This window comes from Pangasianodon hypophthalmus, chromosome 7 (genome assembly GCF_027358585.1).
Source record: "Pangasianodon hypophthalmus isolate fPanHyp1 chromosome 7, fPanHyp1.pri, whole genome shotgun sequence".
Classification (NCBI taxonomy): domain Eukaryota; kingdom Metazoa; phylum Chordata; class Actinopteri; order Siluriformes; family Pangasiidae; genus Pangasianodon; species Pangasianodon hypophthalmus.
The window spans coordinates 12,373,349-12,396,599 of NC_069716.1; the positions used below are offsets into that span (position 1 = coordinate 12,373,349).

At 38.3% G+C, this 23,251-nt stretch overlaps 1 protein-coding gene across 6 annotated transcripts in view; it reads left to right on the forward strand.

Moving 5' to 3' along the window:
- The window catches only part of csnk1a1 (casein kinase 1, alpha 1), a 47,111-nt gene that overhangs the window by 12,419 nt on the left and 11,441 nt on the right, over window positions 1-23,251 (forward strand). For 5 of the 6 annotated variants that reach the window (XM_026940474.3, XM_026940473.3, XM_026940475.3 and 2 more), the window contains 3 exons: window positions 3,769-3,895; window positions 13,183-13,281; window positions 15,237-15,320. In XM_026940474.3, the coding sequence (XP_026796275.1) occupies window positions 3,769-3,895; window positions 13,183-13,281; window positions 15,237-15,320 (310 nt within the window). The remainder of the gene's footprint in view (window positions 1-3,768; window positions 3,896-13,182; window positions 13,282-15,236; window positions 15,321-23,251) is intronic. The other variant, XM_026940476.3, reaches the window with a different exon arrangement.

Here is a 23,251-nt window from a genome sequence, read left to right on the forward strand (position 1 = left end):
TCTGATCCGTGTTGACATGTTGATTGTGTCATGCAATTCTTGCAGATTTTTCCCGTTCTACCACATCCGAAGGTGTCTTGTTCATGATACCAGTTTGTCAACTTTTGCATTGGACATGGTGCATTGTCATGCTGGAAGTAGCCGTTAGGAGAAGGGTAAATTGAGGCCATGAGGGGATGCACATGTTCAGTACTCAGCTGGCTGTAGCTGTAGCCAAGAAAACATTCCCCACACCTTTCACCACCTCCACAAGCCAGGTTGGGTCCATGGATTTATGCTGTTGGTGCCAAATTCTGACCCTACCATCTGTGTGTCTCAGCAGAAGTTGGGATTCATGAGACCAGGCTACATTTTCCAGTCTTCAGCTGTCCAGTTTTGTTGAGCCCACTGCAGCCTCAGCTTTCTGTTCTTGGCTGACAGAAGTGGAATCTGACAGTCTTCTTCTGCTGTTGTGGCCCATCTGCTTCAAGGTGTGATGCGAGTTGACGTATGAATGCATTCTGAGATGCAAAGCAGCTCTGCCCCGTCAAGGCATGGACTCCACAAGTCCTGTGAAGGTGTACTGTGACATCAGGCACCAATACATTAGCTCGTTCGTTGTACTCTCACTGTCCACTTTAATAGGGGCATATGTACACCTGCTCATTTATGACCAGGTGATTTGTTTTCTCTAATCTTCAACTGTACAGTTTGGGTTAACTTGTGCCCATGATAGCTTCAGATTCCTGTTCTTGGCTAACAGGAAAAGACCCAATGTGGTCTTTTGCTGCAGCCCATTCCCCTCAAGGTTCCATGTTTTTATTTATTTGTTTTTTTTTTTTTGTTTGTTTGTTTTTGTTTTTTTTTTTGCCTGCTGACATGTTTTTCTGCTCATCACAGTTGTAAAGTGTTATTATTTGCATTGTTATATCCTTTCTGGCAGATCAAACCAATCTGGCCATTTTTCTCTGTCGTCTCTTAACAACAGCGCGCTTCCACCCACAGAACTGTCGCTCACTTAATGTTTTTGTTTTTCACACCATTCTGTGTAAACTCTAGAGACTGTTGTGTGAAATTAAAAGGAAGTCAGCAGCTTATGAAATACTCAAACCAGCCCATCAGCATCCATGCCACAAAGTCACAGAGATCAGTTTTTCTCCATTCTGATGTTTGATGTGAACTTTAACTCAAGCTCATGACTTGTAACTGCATGATTTTTGCATTGCTCTGCTGCAAAAAATTATATTTTAAAATTATTTTTTCAACACCATAAATGCAAAATATAAACTGTAGAAGTGAAAAAGAAGTCTAGTGAACTATTTACAGATAAAACATAAGTCACAGTAAGCTGTATTCAATTGCCAGCTTCCCTTCCTGCCAGCTGCTGTATCCAATATCCAAATTCACAGTTGCATGGTCTGATTAATGCGATTGTACCAATTTTACAGTCTGTTACCTGATCTACAATATTTTGACACCAAGCAAAAAATCTATCTTTCTATATTTACAGCCATGAGAAAAGAATGAGTACTCGCTTTCCATTGGATTAACCAGCCGCCGTCAACCAATCCAATATCCTCTGTTAACATATAGAGGGCAGCCCTGCACCTTTGTATAGAAGGTCCCTGGTATTTACTTCTATCCAGAGCCCTGTCCGTAACCTGATTAAAATCCTCTGCCAAGATTATTTGCCCCTCTTTGTATCCTAGAATCTTGTTTATTCTGTTAAGTCCCAGTCTGCTTTATATATTGCATATCATCACTTTAACTCCATTAATGAGGGCTTCTATAAATATAATCCTCCCAAGACCATCTTTAGCTTCTTTCAACTTTATAAAATTCAGCTGTTTATTGATTAAAATCATTACCCCATTTTGTTTCCTTGTAAATGATGAACGAAATATCTCGCACAGTCTCGTTTAAATTTGAGCACTTTATCTTTCACATAACTTTTTCATGTCTTTGGATTATTAACTTCACAACCGTTAATATTCCATGTTATGAACGTGATGTGACTACCTGTTTTTAAGCCGAACGGATCACACGCTGTCATGCGTATAAACAAATGCGTTGGATGGCTGCCTCTTATTGGGGAATGGCGTACCAGTATGTGATGTACTTTTATTCCATTTTAACAAGAAACCATTGAACATTTCAGACACGGAAACCACCCTCGGCAACACCATGTTATTTAACAAAAAGGAGCAATCTGCAGAGACCCCCACCCCCAAGCCAACAAAAGAAAAGGAAAAAGAGAGGACACAACAAAGATAGAGCAGTTATACCAAACAGGACCACCTTCATTCAGTCAACCCAAAATTCCTGTCTGTAGAGTGCGTGTCGGCTATCCAGCCTTACTTTGCTGTCCTTTTTTCTTTGGCCATTCAATGAATGCAGAAACCTAATCAATACTATTTTCGGTGATCAGTCTGCCTTGGGCCTGGTAATGAGAGTGTGGTGTGCACTCTCAATTTCAGACTCTCCATCTGGATCCTTCGGATAAGATTTTCTGCACCCACCTGATCATTCCACCTGCCCCCAAACCCTTTCTCAGACCGATCAGACTTACATTGTTGTGCTTTTACATAGCTTCCAGACATTTGACATGTCACTCTCCTTCATCGACTAAGGTGACATCCTCCATATTGTCCAGCCTTTCTTGAATTGCATTCACCAAATTTAAGTCGGTCACAAATTTCTTTAATTGCTGACATATCTGTCACCAGCACTCATAAGGTAGAGTTAATCTTTCTTTCTTATTTCGGTTAACAAGTTTTCCATCTTGGAATCTTTCTGTCTGCTGGGGTGGCAGCGCTTCATGTGCTGGCGAAGTCTGTCTGGTTGTCATGCAGCTTGTTACCCCCTTAAAATACTTCGAATAATGTTTGAATAAATTGAATATATCGGTGGGCTCATCTTGCTTGATGGTACCACATGAGTCCCCAGACAGGAGGTTTTAATGTTACGGCTGGTGTGTATGGGTGTGTATGTATGTATGCATACATACTGGCACTGTTGTTGTCTTTTGCACTGTGGCAGTTTCTAAAATCCTAGAATAAACTTGAGCGCACACAGTGAGAGAGAGAGACTGACGTTCATTTTTTTTGTCTTTTGCACTGCTGCTTCAAAGTTTCTCAAAGATACTTAGAAATAAACAGCCACTTTCCTTATAAAAAGTGACCAAAATGTTTGTGTGCATGAAAACACAGTGAGAGAGACTTTCCTTATAAAAAGTAAACAGTGTGTGTGTGTTCTTACGTTTTTTTGGAGTAAATCGACTCCCTCTCCAGGATGATTTCTGACTTAATCTGCTGATGCACTCCCAAATCCTCAGCAACGTATTATAAAATTTCATTGTCAAGAGAATGAGGTAATGAATATCATTGGTCAAGGGGACTCATTTACTGATATTTCATTCATAGTTCATATATACCCATATATTCTTTTTTCCGTTTATCAGAATATGACTAAGAGATCCATATAGGCGTTTCTATTTTTCCAGAGTTACTCCGAGAAAATGACGTTATGTGATATGGACGAGGGGTGCGTTAACCCTAAAAGTTTGTAGAGTTAAATGCACGTGAAGCTTGCATTATTATAATTTTTCTGTGTGAAAGTGTAATAAAATGTGATGTTAGCCTACTTGTCAAAGCGAGTAATTAACACTGTACAGTGTGTTTGGTTATTGTATAAAACATAACGTTTATTTTGTCCATTTTATATGACTCTAAAACATTTTGACCCAGTGAATGTGTGGTGATGCTTATTTGTTTGTGTGTTTTGTTGTAGGTGGTATGGCCAAGAAAAAGACTATAATGTTCTGGTGATGGATCTTCTGGGGCCCAGTCTAGAGGACCTCTTTAACTTCTGTTCCCGCAGATTCACAATGAAAACGGTTCTTATGCTTGCAGATCAGGTAAGGTGCAACATGAAAAATGTTTTCTTCTCAAGGATCTTTCGATGTACAGGTGCTGAGATATTTGTGTGGAATTCAGTGTTTCTCTTGAATTCTGAAAAAGATTTCTCATCAATGTTGCTTCAAGCCTAGTGTTTAGTGAATGAATGAATGAATGAATGCAACAAATTAGAGGCACAGATTAGCCTAGTGGATGAAAGAGTTTTTTGAAAGAGACACACATCTACCAGATGACACTTCTAACCAGTGTGCCCAGTGTGTAGTTTGCAGACTAACTTTGCCTCGTTGTGTTTTAAACATAGCTGCAGTGCATTCTGAAAATATTTAGCCCCTTTAATTTTTTTTTAATTTTATGTTACAGTGTTTCTCTAAATGAGAGTAATTTTTGAATTGAATGCTGAGCTGAAGTCTATGAACAGCTCCAGGTGGAGATGGGTGGAGGGAGGGTGTTGTCATCTGTTGAGTGGTTGGGATGGTACATGAACTGCAGGGGGTCCAGTGAGGAGGTCTTGATGTGCCTCCTGATGACCCCCTCGAAGCAATGGTGACCACCAGACTTCTCTGGGTTGACTCTGCATAGAGTTTTCCTCACATCAGTCATGGTTAGACGCAGCACCTGGTCGTTGAGAGGAGGGGTGGTCTTCCTACGCTGTTCTGTGTCTCAAACCGAGCACAGAAATTGTTCAGCGCATCTGGAAGCGAGGCGTCACTGTCACAGGCAAGTGATTTCCTGTAGTTGGTCATGGCCTGGATGCCCTACTACATACGTCGTATGCCGCTGCTGTCCTTGACGTGGCTCTGAATTCTCTGGGTGTGTGCATGCTTTGCCTCTCTGATGGCCTGGGACAGTTTGGCCCTCGCTGTTCTTAGGACTGCTGGTTTCGACTTCTGGTTGGAGCGTGTATTGATGGTCTTGGAGACGGTATCGTCATCGATGCACATGCTGATGTAGCTGGTCACAGATGCCATGTATTCCTCCAAGTTGGTGGAATTGCCATGGGGTGCAGCCTCCCTGAACATGTGCCAGTCAGTGTGCTTGAAACGGTCCTGAAGAGCAGAGATGGCTCCTGCTGGCCAGGCTTTCACCTGCTTCAGACTCTGTTTGGAGTGAGTGATAAGCGGTCGGTATTCTGGGACTAGCATAACAGAGATGATGTCCGAGTAGCTGAGGTGGGGCGGGGCTCCGTCCGGTATGTGCTGGGGTTGCTTGTGTAAGTTCACAGGGCGCCTCCTTAGCATTAGCTCTGGGGGGAATGTACACTCTGACTATAAGGACAGTGGTGAATTCCTGTGATAAATAAAATGGTCTGCATCTAACAGTCACAAACTCCACCATCGACAAGCAGTAACTAGAAACGAGGCAAGAAAGGAGGTGAGAATGTATGGCAGGAGTCGAATGTAGTACAATTTATTGTCCAGGGAGCAATGGTTGGGAGAGCCAGCCGGCTAGGGTTTGTTTTTAGCCTAGGCACGGACCCTCGCCCTCTTGCTGCGCTTCCGCTTCCTCGCACACGGCTTACGATGTCCCCTCCCCCGGGCACCAGCGTCAGACGTCGGGCGATGCAGAGGACTGGAGGCCTGGTCCCTGCAGCAAAGCGAGATCATGTAGCTTCTCCAGCAGATTATCTGGAAATGATCTCCATCATATCATCTGCAGATTATCTGGTTGTTGGATGATTTCTGTATTTTAGCAGTGTCCGGCGATGGTAGACATGAACACCGGTTGCTTCGATGTACATGTGCCATTAAAAGCTGGCTAACAACAAAAATAGCACCACTTTGGACCCAGGCGGCCATTACATGCTATTTGTTTTATCTGTTGTGACTTTTTTCTTCAAACAGGGATTATCAAGTTTATGGGATTGTGCACAATATGACCAGAGACAAATTTCAGGTCTGTGCATCATGTTGTTGCACACAGCTGGCTTGATAAGTGTGTGTGTATTAACAGGGTCACAAATTGTGTGAAGCCTTCCCTGTGTATTACCTGTGGGAGAAACTCTAAATTTGGAGCATTTCTATCTGCCATAATTACGATCTTGCATTTTAAAAAAAAGCGAACCGGTATGGGGTCTACTGCCACATTTCATGGTTCTAGTTCAAAAATTAAAACAGTAAAAGTTTTACAATTTAAAAAAAAAAAAAAAAAACTACTGGGGATCAAGCACTACATAACACCACTTTGGGGTCAGATGCCACCAATGTGTTTTGTCCTCCCTACAGACATGGTCCTCAACATAGCTTTAAATTTTGTGTTGATCCAGTGAAGATATGATCTCACTTTTTTTCATCAGTGTTCGTTATTGCAGATGTCAAAAGCAACACATTACTTCAAAGCAGCAGTTTCCAAGGAATCACATGAGAAAGTTATCTTGATTTTAGGTCAAGCACTTTAATAGTTATAAGCACTTTTTTTTTTTTTTAAATTATTTTACTGACAAATCTTTGTAGTGCTTTTAAACATGGAGTATATTCATTAGTATTGGAGATTTATTCGTTACCTTAATTCTACAAGTTTTGTGTGGCTGGACTTCGGTTTACTCTTATTTTCTTTTTTGAAGTGCAATTTTTAGGAGTTCTTTTTTCAAACAATGTTTAGTGTGTACATATGATTGATATTTTTTCACTTATAAAGGTGTCACCAGACTTTACATTAGTAAAAATGCATTAATGAAAAAAAATTAATAGGGATACATAACAATAATGAAAATACACAGTTTCTTCTACAGAACAAATGAGGCAAGCCATCTGTTCAAATATCAGATTTCAGAGCTCAACATCCTTTGCTTTTTAACATTATAGCAGGAAAGGCCTTTTCTGGCTAAGTCCACCTTATTCCGGATAGATCTGAAAACTGCATTTTTGTTTTAAAACGCTCTCCGTCTACACTGGCGTTTTCAAGCGTTTTCAAAAAATTGCTCATCCACACTGAAACAACTGAAAATGCTTATATCCCTACACTGTGCGTGCATGAAAACATCAGAAGCTTTGGGCTGCGTCATTTGTCAGGCATTTATTTACTTTGTCTCTTGCAATTGTTGCCAACGTTGTACAAAGTGTAAAAACACACAATTATTTTTGAATATCTCCATTTTCTCTGTCCAAACTACAAAGTGAAAACAGCATTTTCAAATTTATCCACTTGGGAGAGCGTTTTCAGTTTTTGCTGGGAAAAAAAATGCAGTCTCGGTGTGGACGGAAGGCAAACATATAGAGGAAAAAAATGTGTTTTCAAATTTATCCGGGTTAATGTGGACGTAGCCTCTGTTAAATGTAGTTGCATGCTATGGGCGAATTGTTTCAAATATCAAAAAATTATCTGATAACTTTTGTGCAGCTTGGTTTGAAGATGATCTGAGCCAAATGTGAGGATTGGACAATAACTGAAAGCTGTGACATCAGGTGATCTTAGAAGCTTAGAAGGAGAACAAGAATCATGATTCTAAACCAAACCCTTTTAAAAGTAATGGGACAAAATGTTTTGCTGAACCAAATTTTATGAAGAAAAAAAAAATGTGGACTTTTAAAATTTTTTTAAAGGTTTTTCAAAAAAAAAACCAAAAAAAAAAACCATAGTGGCAGAAAATCGAATGTAGTGTAAAATTACATCATGGGGCCCACTGAAGTTGGCATGAGCCAAGGATTAATCTGGAAAAGAATTTAGTTCCTATGGCAAGCAGTTCAAAAGTTATAAACTTAAATGTACCTTTAATAAATCTGACCCAATGGTGGTGCTAGAGGCATTGAGAGGCCAAAATTGGGGAAATTTCTTGTGGTACTATGCGCCCAGCCCAGTGTGCCAAATTTCACAACTTTTTACCATAGAGTTCTAAGGGCTGCTACAGATTTACATCGTGAATAATAAGAACATGAGCCCAAAACCCTTTGATGCTTAACCTCTTATGATAACAATTATAACAATATTAATAATAAAAAAATAAAAAAACAAAAACACACAACTAATTAATCACACAGTTGTTTGTGATTTATCATGATTACATTACAATTTTATAACTATATGTATAAGCTATATTTACACATTGAATGCACAAATTAATGTCTACACATCAGACATACTATGTTTTAAAGTGCATGCTCAATTGGGTTAAGGTCTGGTGATTGTCTTGGCCAGTCTAAAACCTTTTTCACTTTTTCCCCCCTGAAGAAGTCCTTGGTTGGGTCATTATCTTTCTGCATGATGAAGTTCCTCCTGATTAGATTGGATACATTTCTCTGTAAATTGGGAGGCAGTGTTTCTGTAGACTTCTGAATTCATTTAACATTTGGTTATTAATACAACTTCTTTCTTTTTCAGGACATTCCAGTTTGTTGTATTGGCGATTTTTCCCTCTTTTCTCAGCTTCAAAATTGCTTGCTTTTCTCCCATAGACAGATCTCTGGCCTTCATATTGGTTTATCCTTTTTAACAACAAATTCAGCCTTCATAGGTGAAACCCATGGCTCAAACCCAGAGTAGACATTCAGAGCCAATCGTTATTTGAGCAATCAATCATGGCACACCTGGGCAACAAGCGAACACCTGTCTGTTACATGTTACAGTATTTTTGGTCACTTGAAAAATGGGTGGGTTAAAACAAAAGGTACCAAGTTGTTTAGCACATCTAGATGTAAGTATCAGGAAATGAAAGCTGAAATTCTGATCTATCGTCTCGTATAGGGCTGCATGGCCTACATGGCATGTAATGCCAAGGTAGGTTTCAGTGGCTAGGTTTCAATGTCTCCAGTTAAAGCAGTTCTGCTCTTGATATTGTTGATGGCACCCTTGACCTTCCGGAATGCCTCCTGATACTTCCTCTCCATCAATTTTGTAAAATGGGTTCTTGAGGGAAGAGTGTATCCTGGGTTGAGTACACTGAACCCTGCTTTTGAAGCTTTGGTCTTCAACCATTGACAGTGGCCGCCTGTCGGTTACCAGCCTTTTCAGAATGACATCACTTACAACTGCTGCTTGTTGTGCAGTGCACAGGGAATTTTTTTCTCTGAAAAGACTCACTCATGGTGCGCTTTTTCTTTCTGAAATGAAAAGGATAATGTGTATGCAGAGAAAACAAGTTCTGTGTAACTCAGTATATGCTTTGTTTTGTTATAACTGGAATTACAACTGAGACAAATAGTTTAATAGACAAATAGTTTAATTATAAATAAAGGTTTGGGATTTGGTTAATTTTTACCCAAAGATTTATATTTATTACTAGGGATGAAAATCATGAAGAGAGGTTTTAAACCATAAACAATTATAGTATTTATGCATTATTTTTGTGGATGCACAAAAAAGCATTGATAATTAAACTACAGTCCTGAATTAATAATAAACACATTTTCACTGCACCTTATTGTTTCTGTTACTCACTGCCTTAGGCATAGTCTTTTGCTTATGTTTACTTTGTTCGTACTGTTTCAACTTGACATTACAGATCTTACTTGCGCTACCACTGTTTCACTGCATCTGTATTGCGAGTGAGGAACGCAGCATGGTGCTAGTTACAAAAATAGATCATTCCCATTATAATAAATGACAGAATTTACACTTCAAGCGTGCAAATAAAGCATATAAAATTTAATTAAACCAAACCTTTTAAGCAATTCACCAATTTCTCCAACCCCTTGCACACAGTGGAGCATTTTGGATATAAACAAATAAGTTTGTGCTTATCTTAGCATCCTGATGTTTTCCCTTCATCTGTGACTCCCACATTTCCTTTTCATGTGCTCGTGCATCACTGTCGTGCTTCCGTGCTACACAAACGGCGCTTTGCAAAGTTTGCCGGTTACAGTCCTCTTTGTGGCATTTAACATGCCTTAGAGTACTTGGGTCGCACATTTTTTTTTTTCCCCCCACTGTCATTTGGTCTGTACTCTCTGCCATTTTTACAATGTATGTTTTCACAGCAGATGTAAAGCAATGAGTAAATGTGCCATGAGATTTGACAACTGATTATCGATTTAATTCATCATTTGCACCCTCAGTGTCTTCAGTGTATAGGAAAAACAAATTCATTGGTCTTGATGAGTGTGTATGTGTATATTATATTGACTGATCAGCCATAACATTAAAATAACCTGCCTATTACTGTGTAGACGACGACCCCATAACCCCCTTCTTCCATTGCTCCATGGTCCAGTTCTGATGCTCATATGCTCATTGTAAATCTGATCTGAAGGTCTGAGCAACTTTGACAATGGCCAAATTGTGATGGCTAGACAACAGGTTATGTGGGGTGTTCCTGGTGTGCAGTAATTAGTATCTACCAAAAGTGGTCCAATGAAGGACAACTGGTGAACCGGCGATAGGGTCATCGTCGTCCAAGGCTCATTTATACATGGAGCGAAGGCTAGCCCTTCTGGTCCGATCCCACAGAACAGCTACTGTAGCACAAATTGCTGGCAGGGTGACAGACAAAAATGGCAAAGACTTGGCCTCTAAATTCCCCAAATCTCAATCCAATTGAGCGTCTGTGGGATGTGCTGGACAAACAAGTCCGATCCATGGAGGTCTCACCTCGCAACTTACAGGATTTAAAGGATCTGCTGCTAATGTCTGGTGCCGGATACCAAAGCACACCTTCAGAGGTCTTGTGGAGTCTTGATGGGCAAGAGCTGTTGTCGGCACTAGGAGAACCTACACAGTATTAGGCAGGTGGTTTTAATGTTGTACGTTATGGCTGGTCTGAGTGTATACATACATATAATGTATATGTGTGTGTGTGTGTGTGTGTGTGTGTGTGTGTGTGTGTAATATATATTACACACACAGTACTGTGCAAAAGTCTTAGGCATGTGCAAAGAAACACTGTAGAGCAAAGATGCCTTCAAAAATAATGAAATTAAATGTTTCTACATTAAAAAATACTATAAAGAGCAGTAAACAGTAATAAATTAAACAAAATCAATATTTGGTGTGACGATCCTTCGCCTTAAAAAAAAAAAAAAAAAAAAAAATAGTAGTCCTGGGTACAATTTGTGCAGTTTTATAAGGAAATTAGCTGTATGTTTTACGGAGCATCTTGCAGAACCAGCCAGTTCTTATGGAGACTTTGACTGTCACACTTGCTTCTAATTTTTGCAGCAAAACCCAGCAGCCTTCATTATGGTAGTAGTCATAAAATAAAAATCTAAAACAGTTTGTACTAAAAAAAAAAATACTGTGTGTGTGTGTGTATACACATATACACTATATTACCAAAAGTATTCGGTCACCTCCCTTGACTCAAATATGAACTTAAGTGCCATCCCATTCCTAACCCATAGGGTTCAATATGATGTCGGTCCACCTTTTGCAGCTATTACAGCTTCAACTCTTGTGGGAAGGCTGTCCACAAGGTTGAGGAGTGTGTTTATAGGAATTTTTGACCATTCTTCCAAAAGCGCATTGGTGAGGTCACACACCGATGTTGGTCGAGAAGGCTTGGCTCTCAGTCTCCGCCCTAATTCATCCCAAAGGTGTTCTATCGGGTTCAGGTCAGGACTCTGTGCAGGCCAGTCAAATTCATCCACACCAGACTCTGTCATCCATGTCTTTATGGACCTTGCTTTGTGCACTGGTGCACAGTCATGTTGGAAGAGGAAGGGGCCCGCTCCAAACTCTTCCCACAAGGTTGGGAGGATGGAATTGTCCAAAATGTTTTGGTATCCTGAAGCATTCAAAGTTCCTTTCACTGGAACTAAGGGGCCAAGCCCAACTCCTGAAAAACAACCCCACACCATAATTCCTCCTCCACCAAATTTCACACTCGGCACAATGCAGTCCGAAATGTACCGTTCTCCTGGCAACCTCCAAACCCAGACTCGTCCATCAGATTGCCAGATGGAAAAGTGTGATTCGTCACTCCAGAGAACGCGTCTCCACTGCTCTAGAGTCCAGTGGCGGCATGCTTTACACCACTGCATCCGACACTTTGCATTGCACTTGGTGATGTGTGAATTGGATGCAGCTGCTCGGCCATGGAAACCCATTCCATGAAGCTCTCTGCGTACTGTACTTGGGCTAATCTGAAGGTCACATGAAGTTTGGAGCTCTGTAGCAATTGACTGTGAAGAAAGTCGACAACCTCTTTGCACTATGCGCTTCGGCGTCCGCTGACCCCTCTCCGTCAGTTTACGTGGCCTACCACTTCGTGGCTGAGTTGCTGTTGTTCCCAAACGCTTCCATTTTGTTATGATAAAGCTGACAGTTGACTGTGGAATATTTAGGAGCGAGGAAATTTCACGACTGGATTTGTTGCACAGGTGGCATCCTATGACAGTTCCACGCTGGAATTCACTGAGCTCCTGAGAGCGGCCCATTCTTTCACAAATGTTTGTAAAAACAGTCTGCATGCCTAAGTGCTTGATTTTATACACCTGTGATTAGGACACCTGATTCTGATCATTTGGATGGGTGACTGAATACTTTTGGTAATATAGTGTGTGTGTGTGTATGTGTATATGTGTATATGTGTGTGTATATATATATATATATATATATATATATATATATATATATATATATATATATATATATATATATATATATATATATATATATAATTTTAAATGTGTGTATATATAAAATATGTGTATATGTATTGGTGTTTATTGTTTTGCTTATACCACAGTAATTTTTTCCAATGAATGCCATGCCATACAGTTTAATGTGTAATAGTTAAGATTTAATGTTGTGGAACATCTGAGAGACAAGTTATTAAGTTCCTGTTATCACTTATATTATAGCTGTGATATAGTTGTTCCCAGCATCTCTTGTCATTTTACTGAGAAACTGGAAAGCTTAAACTTCTAACCTGCAGGCTTTGCTGTGCTGGGAAACTTTGCAAGGCACTGTCACTGTTGCAGAGCGCTAACAATCGAGTCTCTTTCCATAAATGTCAAATAAATGTCTCCTAACCAAACAATGTCACCACAACAATTATACATTTTCTTTGTTAAACATGTTTTAAATCTATTTATTATTATTATTTTGATTACGTGGAGTGTCTGCCATACGAGTTCCTGTATAGGAGCTGTTACTATAGAAACAAAGAAGTATTAGAGTGAGCATATTAATATAAACCTATTGTTCATATAATAGCGGGAAGTACTGTCTGAGCTGTGTAGTTATACAAAAATAATGCACAGATTGGAGAATTCACCCATGCTTTTTTCTGTCCGTGTGTGTACTTTTTTTTTTTTTTTTTTTTTTTTTTTTTTTTTTTTTGGTGACACAAATAGAATGCAAAGTGCTCAGAATATTGTTTATGGATTATCTTCACAAAGCATTGTGTTCTTTGCAGATGATCAGCAGAATCGAGTATGTACACACAAAAAACTTCATCCACAGAGATATCAAGCCAGACAACTTTTTAATGGGCATTGGCCGTCACTGTAATAAGGTAAGTGCTTACCATCTTAACAGACATAGTTGAATTTCTGGAGCATATTTGTCTGTCATGCACTCAAACTAATAATATTCGTAGATTTTTTGTGCTTGTAACTTGCTTTAACATGTATAAAAATTTGATAACCAGTGATGTATGATTTATGTATAATGCAAATTAATGGTAATTAATTTACCATTAAATTAATTTAATGGTAATTAAAAAATGTGCAATCTTTAGGGAAATAGTAGTGTTAAGTAACATGGGGAAATATGTGCTCAAATTCAGTTAAGGAAGGTGTTTTGGGAGTATCGTGAAGTGCCAGACAACAGTTTATTTAACTTTGCTTACATACATACATCTTGCTTTTTTTTTATTATGAATTTTGCAATATGTATTATTTATCTTGTTTGTCTTACATATTTAGAAAATTTGGGCTGTAGCTATATATACAGAAAAGATTACATAACGTTGCCTGACTGTTCATTGTTTGAGATTGTTTTGTGCCCTTGCAGACAGGCAACATTTGGCCAATTTAAAGCATGATGTGAATTTAAAAAAAATCATTTGCAGTATAAGATCAAATGTTTCTAGTGACAAAGTAAGTAGCGGTCCTTTTCACTGAGCTCTAATTCAGTGACGCCTTTATTACCATTTTGGACAGTGTTTTCTGGAATTAATTTGTTTACCAGTGTGTGTCTGTGTGAATGCCAGCCTTAAGCTTTATTCATGTATGTGTGTTCTTTAATTTAAAAACTTAATTTTAAACGTTAACAGTAACTTTGCCCCACTTTTTTTGTAATTGTGAGACATCTTCAATGAACTCAACAGATGGGACAATCTGATCTGCAACTTTGCAACCCACACTCCTATTCCTGAGTTATTCCTGTTTTCTTCTAATTCCTGTTGCTTTTAGCACACAACATTGTTTATTATCGGATTTGACCAAGGCTAGTCTTGCTTGTTTTATGGAGTGTAATTGTTGGAGTTTATTTGTAGAAAGTGTAGGCTCAAATCCTACACCTTACTGCAAACTGCATACACAGTTTTGGGAGAAGTAGGACAAATATGTTAAACATTTACCGTGTTCTGGCTTACCTGTTTTATTTCATACTGAATTAACACTGGTGTTATAAGCTAATTTAATTTTAATATTTTGGTTATTTCTGGTCTGTCTTACTGAATCTTAAATTTATGCTAGGGTCAGAAAACCTCTGTTCCTGCAATTTATAGCTGAACTAAATCAGTTGATTCAGGCAGGTAAATGAAAATATGTTAACGTTTCACAAAACTCCTGAACCTCAACCCATTTCTCCTGTACCTTTTATTTTGAATTATGTAAATACAGAAGTATTCTACCCTCTTCCTTACTGAAGGTATTATTGTTTTACAGAATTTCTTCCGTTTTATTAATGTTGAGAATAATTTGTTTTTTTATTTTGGTGTCATTTGTTTTATTAATGTTGTTATGTCTAATTGGGAAAGAATGACATTGCAGTAAATGCTTTTGGTGCCTCATGTTAGTGGTAGTCGTCTGAGCCTGATCTGTTATCTCATCTTTAGATACAATGAGCTTCTCCTAGTCACTCAGCACTTATTCTTGGTGTAGTTTAACTTCTGCAAGGTCAGTACAAAGCAATTACGCTTGGAAAAATGTGTTGAATCTATAGTTTGCAGGTAGAAATTTTGTTTGGGTTGATAGAGGGCTCATGTATTATGTGCATTTATTGTTTATCTAAACAAAGCATTTTGGCCATATGTTTTTATTGCTGTGCAGTCTTGCTGTCTTTTGCTCTGGTTACCCATAAGAGGTTTAATGGTTCATGTCAAAGGCTTGCTGGTTTATAAAGGATGGAAATAGGCTCCCCCACCTGTTCTTTTTCTTAGCCTTGGTGTTGCCTGTCTGCGTTGGCCATGTGGGGTTGTCAGCAATACTGTTTGATGTACTGCACCCTCTATTGTCTGTTTAGTGTTTAGAATCTCCAGTGGGGAAGAGGAAAAGAAGCTTGGCTGTTAGTTCTTCTCAGGACCCATCTTTCTCAGGATTAAACCAGGTCTGAAACTACAAACGCCTAATAATGCTGCCTCTATATATATATATATATATATATATATATATATATATATATATATATATATATATATATATATATATAGTGTACAACAGAAATGAGTACACCACTGTACAATATCACTTAAATGTCAAATGATTCAAACTTATATCACCTTACAGTAATTGCATTACTTCTAAGTTGAACAGTAGGGTATTTGCTCTTATGTAAAATTAAAAACTAACAGTTTAGATTTACTATATTAAAAATATGGGCCCCACTGTAGGAACTCAGTGCAACAAAAGTCAGTACACCTTTCATTACTGAGATACAAATCTTATTACTGAGATACAAATCTATATTTTGTATTTCCACCTTTATTTTTGATGACGGACTCTATCCTCCTCGGCATGGAGGATATCAGTGTTGCACAGATTTTTGGAGAGATGTTCTGCCATTCTTCAGAGACAATTTTTTTCAGCTGCTCTTTGCTTGAGGGGTTGTGTTGCTCTACCTTTCTCTAAAATACCCCAAAGGTGTTCTGTTGGGTTCAAGTCAGGCGACTCGGCCAGGTCATAGTTTTCACTTTTTTTCTTCTTTAGAAACTATTGCGTGATTTTGGCAGTGTGCTTGGGATCATTATCATGCTGGAATGTTCCTCTTTTGCCAAGCGTCTGGAGACTGGGAGTCATCTTGTCAGCCAGTATTTTGGTATATCCACAGGCATTGATGGTGCCATCTATAAATGTCATCTTTCCAACACCTTTTGCACTCATGCAGCCCCATATTATCACACTCCCACCTCTGCGCTTCACTGTCGGGACTATGCATTCACTGTGGTAGTCCTGGCCAGCTTCACACCAAACATGCTGGACCCCATCTGAGCTGAACAAATTTATCTTGGTCTCATCTGACCAAAGAATGTGCTCCCAGTATTCATCATGGTTCTTTTCATGAAGAGCAAGCAAGGTTTTTTTTTCTTGGATGCCTTCCATAGAGGTTGACGTCACGCGTTGTCCTTCGCACTGTCTGACCTGTCACAAAAACTTCGATTTTCATTAATAACCCCTGTGCCAAGCACTTGCCAGTCTGTTTTTCAGAGCTACAGCTGCGTTTCTACTGATTTTTAGTTGGTCAGTTGATCTTCCTGTATCCTTTTCCATTTTTGTGAAGATTTTTCAATTCCTCTGGCAGTTCTTCTCCATGTGGAGTCTTGGTGCAGACACAGCCCATAGGTCCAAAATTGAGAAAGTTCTGGTGTTCACAGGTAATTTTATAACCATGTTCATGCAATTACGCTAATTGGAAATCACAGGTGTACTCAATTTTGTTTGTGATCACAGGTTTTCTAACTTGTGTGTCAGTTATCATAGGTGTATTCACTTTTGTTGCATTGAGTTTCTACTTTGGGGCTTGAATTTTCAATATAAATAAAGTATTTGTTTTTGTTTGTTCATAAGATGAAATTCTCTACTTGTCAATGTAGAAATAATAAAATTATTGAGGTGATACAATTTTGAATCATTGGGCATTTAAGTGATATTACGCAGATGTGTGCTCACTTCTGTTGTATACTGTGTATATATGTGCGTGTGTATATATATAATGTGTGTGTGTGTGTGTACGTGTAATATATACGTGTGTGTGTTCATATATATTTGTGTGTATGTATATATATATAATATATATACACACACACACACACACACACACACACATATATATATATATATATATATATATATATATATATATATATATATATATATATATATATATATATATACACACACATACACACACACACACACGTGCGCTCCCACAGACACACAGTCAAGTCCATAAGTATTTGGACATAGCTAAAAGAGTAACTTTGTCAGTCTGCCACAGAATACTGAAGTGGAAAATAAATAATGAAAACTTTCAGCTTTAATTTGAGGGTATTGTCATCCAAACTGGGTGAATGATGTTGGAATTACATCACTTTTTATATAAAAAGTAATTGGCCAGTTGGCTGTTAAGCTGTCCCTCATTATTTCACTTACAAGTAAGCAGATAAAAGGTCTAGAGTTGAGGCCAGTGAAGCAAGCCATCAGGCTAAGAAAATAAGAGCAAACCCATAAGAGACATTGCAAAAAACTTAGATGTCGCTAAATCACTTCTTTGGTACATTCGTAAAAAAGAAAGAATGCACTTGTGAGCTCGGGAACACCAAAAGGCCTGGAAGACCTTGGATAACAACTGTGGTAGATGACAGCAGAATTCTTTCCCTGGTGAAGAAACACCCCTGTAGAACAGTTGACCAGATCGAGAACACCTTCTGGGAAGTATCCTTGTCTTAGTCTGCAATCAGGTGAAAACTTAACCAGATTAAATACAGAGAGTTTACCAGAAGTTGTAAACCATTGGTAAGCCTCAAAAACAGGAAGACCAGATTAGAGTTTGCCAAACGCAACTGCTAATGACCTGAAGCGTACCATATCATCTCATGGTGTGGGCATGTATGGCAGACAGTGGAACTGGTTCCCTTGTATTTATTGATGATGTGACTGCTGACAAAAGGTTAAATTCAGAAGTGTACAGTGCTTCTTCATCTTGGATTCAGCCAAATGTTTAAGAACTCACTGGATGGAGCTTCACAGGACAGATGGACAGTGACCTGAAGCATTTCAGGAGATTTTTTTAAGGCAAAGAATTGGAATGTTTTGTAATGGCCGAGTCAATCACCTGACCTCAGTCCAAATGAGCATGCATTGCTAAAGGGCCCACTAAAAACTAAATACTACCAGGGATCAGCAGGAACTGAAGAGAGCTGCAGTAAAGGCTTGGCAGAGCATCACAAGGGAATAAACCCAGTGTCTAGTTATCTCTGTGGTTTCCAAAATTCTGCAAAGGATTTGCAACCAAGTATTAAAAATAACAATTTAGTTTATGATTAGTTTGTCCAATTACCTTTGGGGGGGATCCACATATAAAAAGGGCTGTTCACCAAATTTGGATGTAAATGCCCTTAAATTAAAGCTGACAGTACTTACTTTGAGCTCATATTCATTATTCAATTTCAACTCCACTATACTGTGGTTGCTAAAATAATAATAACTTTGTCATTGTCCAAATATTTACGGACCTGACTGTATGTGTGTGTGTGTCCTATATTTTAGATTCTGCGACACTTGGCATTAAACCAGACACACATGTTAAACATAGTTAAATTTATCCAGAGTGCAGTAATGTGAGTCTTGGCAGCTTAAGGAAGTGGTTCCATTTTTGGGGGAGTTTATCATTCTTGGATAAAGTCTATAGATTTATTTATTTTGTGGATGGGTGGGTGGTGTTTATTTTACTAACTTAATCTTTAACTTCTCAAACAATCTTTTCTGTTTAACCAAAATTTATCGAATTTCCAAGAATGCAGATCTGGAAAAGTGTCAAATTTAAAGGCACACATTTCAAAACCTGGAAAGCTATGGAAATGGAGAAAGTTTTGGGGAAAGTGTGGGTATTTTGTTGTAAAATTAAGAAGACCAAGTTTATTGTTTTTAGGCATTCTCTTATGTCCTGCACTAATGCACCCTGTCCCCCATTTCATCTTACATCCCACATACCCATTTAGGCTTGGTAAATAACCAAATCGTGTGTGTGTGTGCGCGCACATGCACGCACAAGAACAGTGCCAAACTACATTGCTTTATTTTAAAAATAGGTAGCTGCTTGAGTCACATGACAGTAATGGCACAGTGATTGCTGCAAAGTTATCATATTTGTTCAAGAGGATGAATGTGGTCTTCCGTCCATTAAGGGAATTCTCTTTGGGTAATTCAGCTGCTTTTGCCTGTGAAGTGATTGTGCACAACCTATTAATCAGCCTGCTTTTTCCAAAAGCTGCTTTGTTCCCTCTGCTCTGCCTTATTTTTTATAATGTTATTTCTAGCAGTCCCACATTTCTTTAAGCTGTATGTTGAACACATTTAACACTCTTATGTTGAACACACTGAGCACTCCATTTCTATTTTCCATGGGAATTTGCTTATGTGTATGTCGTTCTTGTCACATCGCCATATTTAAAAGCCAGGAGGAAAAGCAAAGTTTCCCATCCATAGGTGGTAAATGGATGGCCACTTGAGTATAATTTGCCCCATCATAAGAAAAAAACAAAAAAACAAGAGCCTAAGTTTCCTTGCTTTCATTAATATAATGTGCCAATATCTGTAATGACCATCATATTATAACAAACGCACAGAAAACTTATTAATTCCACAAGATCTTCACTCCTCTTTTAACTGTTCCGTGGCAGTTAGGACTTTCATGAGATTTAGATTTTAATCAGTCAGAGTGCACTCACTGGAATGAAGTGCTTTAATGTAACGCAGTGCATTTTCAAGTGGCAGAACGCCACCAAAGGATAAAGGTGATTCAAATCAATATTTCAGGGTTTCCCAAACTTTTTGGGCAAACAGGCCCAGCTGGACGTAATGTTTTATGTAAAATTTTGTGCCCCCTAAGTTTGGCATATCAGAGCCAAAACATCCCTATCTGTCGAGTAAAAACGCATATATTTAGAATTTCATGGTTGTGACACCTGTAGTTTGCGCCCAGACAGGTAGTTCTGCCTCCGAATTGCAGTAATTGTGCTAGATTAAACTTCAGTGGGAATGCTTATTTATTTGATTCAAATCTTTGAAGTCTCAGTCATACAGTGAATCGAGCTGTAAAATGTTTAGCTAGTTCATGCACAGCAAGTTCAACACACTGACGAGCTCTGTTTCTCAAACTATTTTCCGCTGTGGTTCTACTTATCATGAGGTGCGTCTCAAGTAGAAAAAAAACAACCTTAAAATTGAAAGTATTTACTAATATACCCCGATCAGCCAGAACATTAAAACCACCTGCCTAATATTGTGTAGCTGCCAAACCAGCTCTGACCCATCGAGGCATGGACTCCACAAGACCTTTGAAGGCCACTGGCATTAGGGAATACCATAATGTACAATGCCATGAAGGGGTGTCCTTGGCCTTGCAACAATGTTTAGGTAGGTGGTACGTGTCAAAGTAACATCCACATGAATGCCACGACCCCAGCAGAACACTGGCCACATGATGTAAAACATGATTCATCGGACCAGAACACCTTCTTCCATTGCTCCATGGTCCAGTTCTGATGCTCAGATGTCCATCGTAAGCTCTTTTGGTGGCGGATGGGGTCAGCATGGGCACTCTGAACGGTCTGCGTCTACACAGCAAGCTGCAATGCACTGTGTGTTCTGATACCTTTCTATCATAGCCAGCATTAACCTTTTCAGTGCAACAGTAGCTCTTCTGTAGGATCGGACCAGACAGGCTAGCCTTCGTTTCCTGCACGCATCAGTGAGCCTTGAGCACCCATGACCCTGTCGCCGGTTCACTGATTGTCCTTCCTTGGATCACTTTTGGTAGGTACTAATCACTGCATACCGGGAACACTCCACAAGACCTACCGTTTTGGAGATGCTCTGACACAACTGTCTAGCCATCATAATTTGGCCCTTGTTAAAGTCACTCAGATCCTTACACTTGCCCATTTTTAATGCTTCCAATACATCAACATTGAGAACTGACTATTCACTTGCTGCCTGATATGTCCCACCCCTTGACAGGTGCCATTATAAAGAGATAACCAAGGGTATTCACTTCACTTGTGAGTGGTTTTAATGTTATAGTTGATCGGTGTAGAAAATCGAGATGACTGTTACTTAAAACAGACCTTTCGGTAGTTTTTAATGTGAGGTTTTTAAAATTCAAACACTTATTGTAATATAAAAACCAGTTAGTGTTAGTTCTCATTAATGGTCTACAGTAGTACATAAGTATGCAGTTTGAGAGACAGTGGTAGTTTGTTTACTGGAGGTAAATGGATGGGGAAATTTGTCAAATTTTATTGCTGAGCTATGGTGCAGTGTGTACCCTATTAATTTAAATGTGGCTTGCCTCAATGTGACTCCCAGTAACATTTCAAAATATTAGCACACAATCTAATGTTAATTTGTAAAATAATTGAGTGAAACAAAAGAGGAGATTGAGTGTTTCTTTTGCATCCCCATTTGTAAATCAAGCACCCCAACGTGGGGTCACGACCTCTAGCTAGGGAACCCTTGCAATATTTGATGTTGCCAGTGATACTGAGACTAAACACTTTTAGGTGTATCAGTTGTTTATAACTACGTGGTGCTTGAATAATTGGTGCGGAGTCATGAGCAGCTTGCTCTCACTGAAAACAGTGGTCTAAAAATGAACTGATAAATTTGCAGGTTTTTTTCTATCAGTGGTTTTTGATCTTGCATGAGAGCCATATTACTTGCAGCAAAACGCATATATTTAGAATTTCATGGTTGTGACACCTGTAGTTTGCACCCAGACAGGCAGTTCTGCCTCCGAATTGCAGTAATTGTGCTAGATTAAACTTCAGTGGGAATGCTTATTTATTTGATTCAAATCTTTGAAGTCTCAGTCATACAATGAATCTTAATCTGTATCAGATGTATGATGAGGGGAAATAATTATTCAGATGCTTTTTATTATTTAATATATTTCCAGTGCATATATGCACTTCAAATATACACATAATGACTTTGTAAATTTGAACAAACAAGCTTAAAACAAAATTTGATAGCAAAAATTGTGCATGTGGTTGCACATATGATCCCAACAACAACATATCCACAGTGAAGTATGGAGGTGGAAACCTCATGATAGGGGCTGCTTCTCTGTAAATGTTACTGGGGCATTACATCTGATAAAAGGAAATATGAATGGAGTGATATGCCAGGACATATTAGAGGAGAATTTAGTCTGAATGGCCAAGAAGATGAGTCTGGGGGGAAGAAGACAGAACATACAGCCAAAGTAACTCAAGAAAGCCTTGCATCTCCTGATGAGTCCCACTGAAAATTTAAGAAGGATTTTGTAATTGTGAGTCCATCAGAAGGACCCTCATAACCTTGGGGAATTAAAGATGATTTGCCAGAGAAATAGGTTAAAATTGGAACAGAATTCTGCAACTAAGTAATTTCCTCATACTGTAGAAGCCTCAAAGCTGTAATTGCCAACAACAGCTTTGCAGCCAAGTATTAATGCTGTTAAATTGTCATGTCTGAATGTTTTTTTCCCATCAGTTTTGTTTTTTAATTTTATCTTTGTTTTATGCATCTGAATATATACATTTCTGTTTATATTTATACGTAAAATGTCAAAACATTATTTTAACAAGTATGTTAATTAAAAAGTGTCATTTCTGCTCACAGTATGTCAACTGTATGTAAAATAATTAAATGAAACATAAATTTAATTAATTTGAATAATGCTGGTAGATGGTGATCTAATGCAGGAAGTGAATCATGCTGAAAGAACAAAAGCTTAATATAAAGGTCTTGATAAAGAAAATTCAGAAATGGTAGTAGCTTATTACATTGATCACAATGATCTTACAAAGGATTTACTTTTTCTGGTGTAATTTATTTATTTATTTATTTATTTATTTATTTATTTTTAAAGATTGTTATTAATGCTCACAGCATGAGTATGTGGCCATTGGCACTGTTTAGCACTAAATTTCTGAATGTTTGCTTTTTGTTTTGCTTGTAAACACAACCCATCACAACACAAAGATAATGGGCATAGACCACCATTTTCTTTCCAAATGTTTTTCCATCAGTCTACTCTTACTTTGATCACATTAGAGTTTACCTTTAAATTTTAGAAGTTATCTATGAACTTTTATAAAAATGTGTTGTTCACAGTCCTTTGAAAACCAAGACGGACAGCAGTGAATATTGCTCCTTTGAGAAAATGTGCCATAATAAATAACTTTTCTCTTTTTTTTTTTTTTTTTTGTTTGTTTTGTTGTTGTTGGTTCATTCATTTAATGATCAGTTTCTTATTTGTTTAAGCATCATTATACA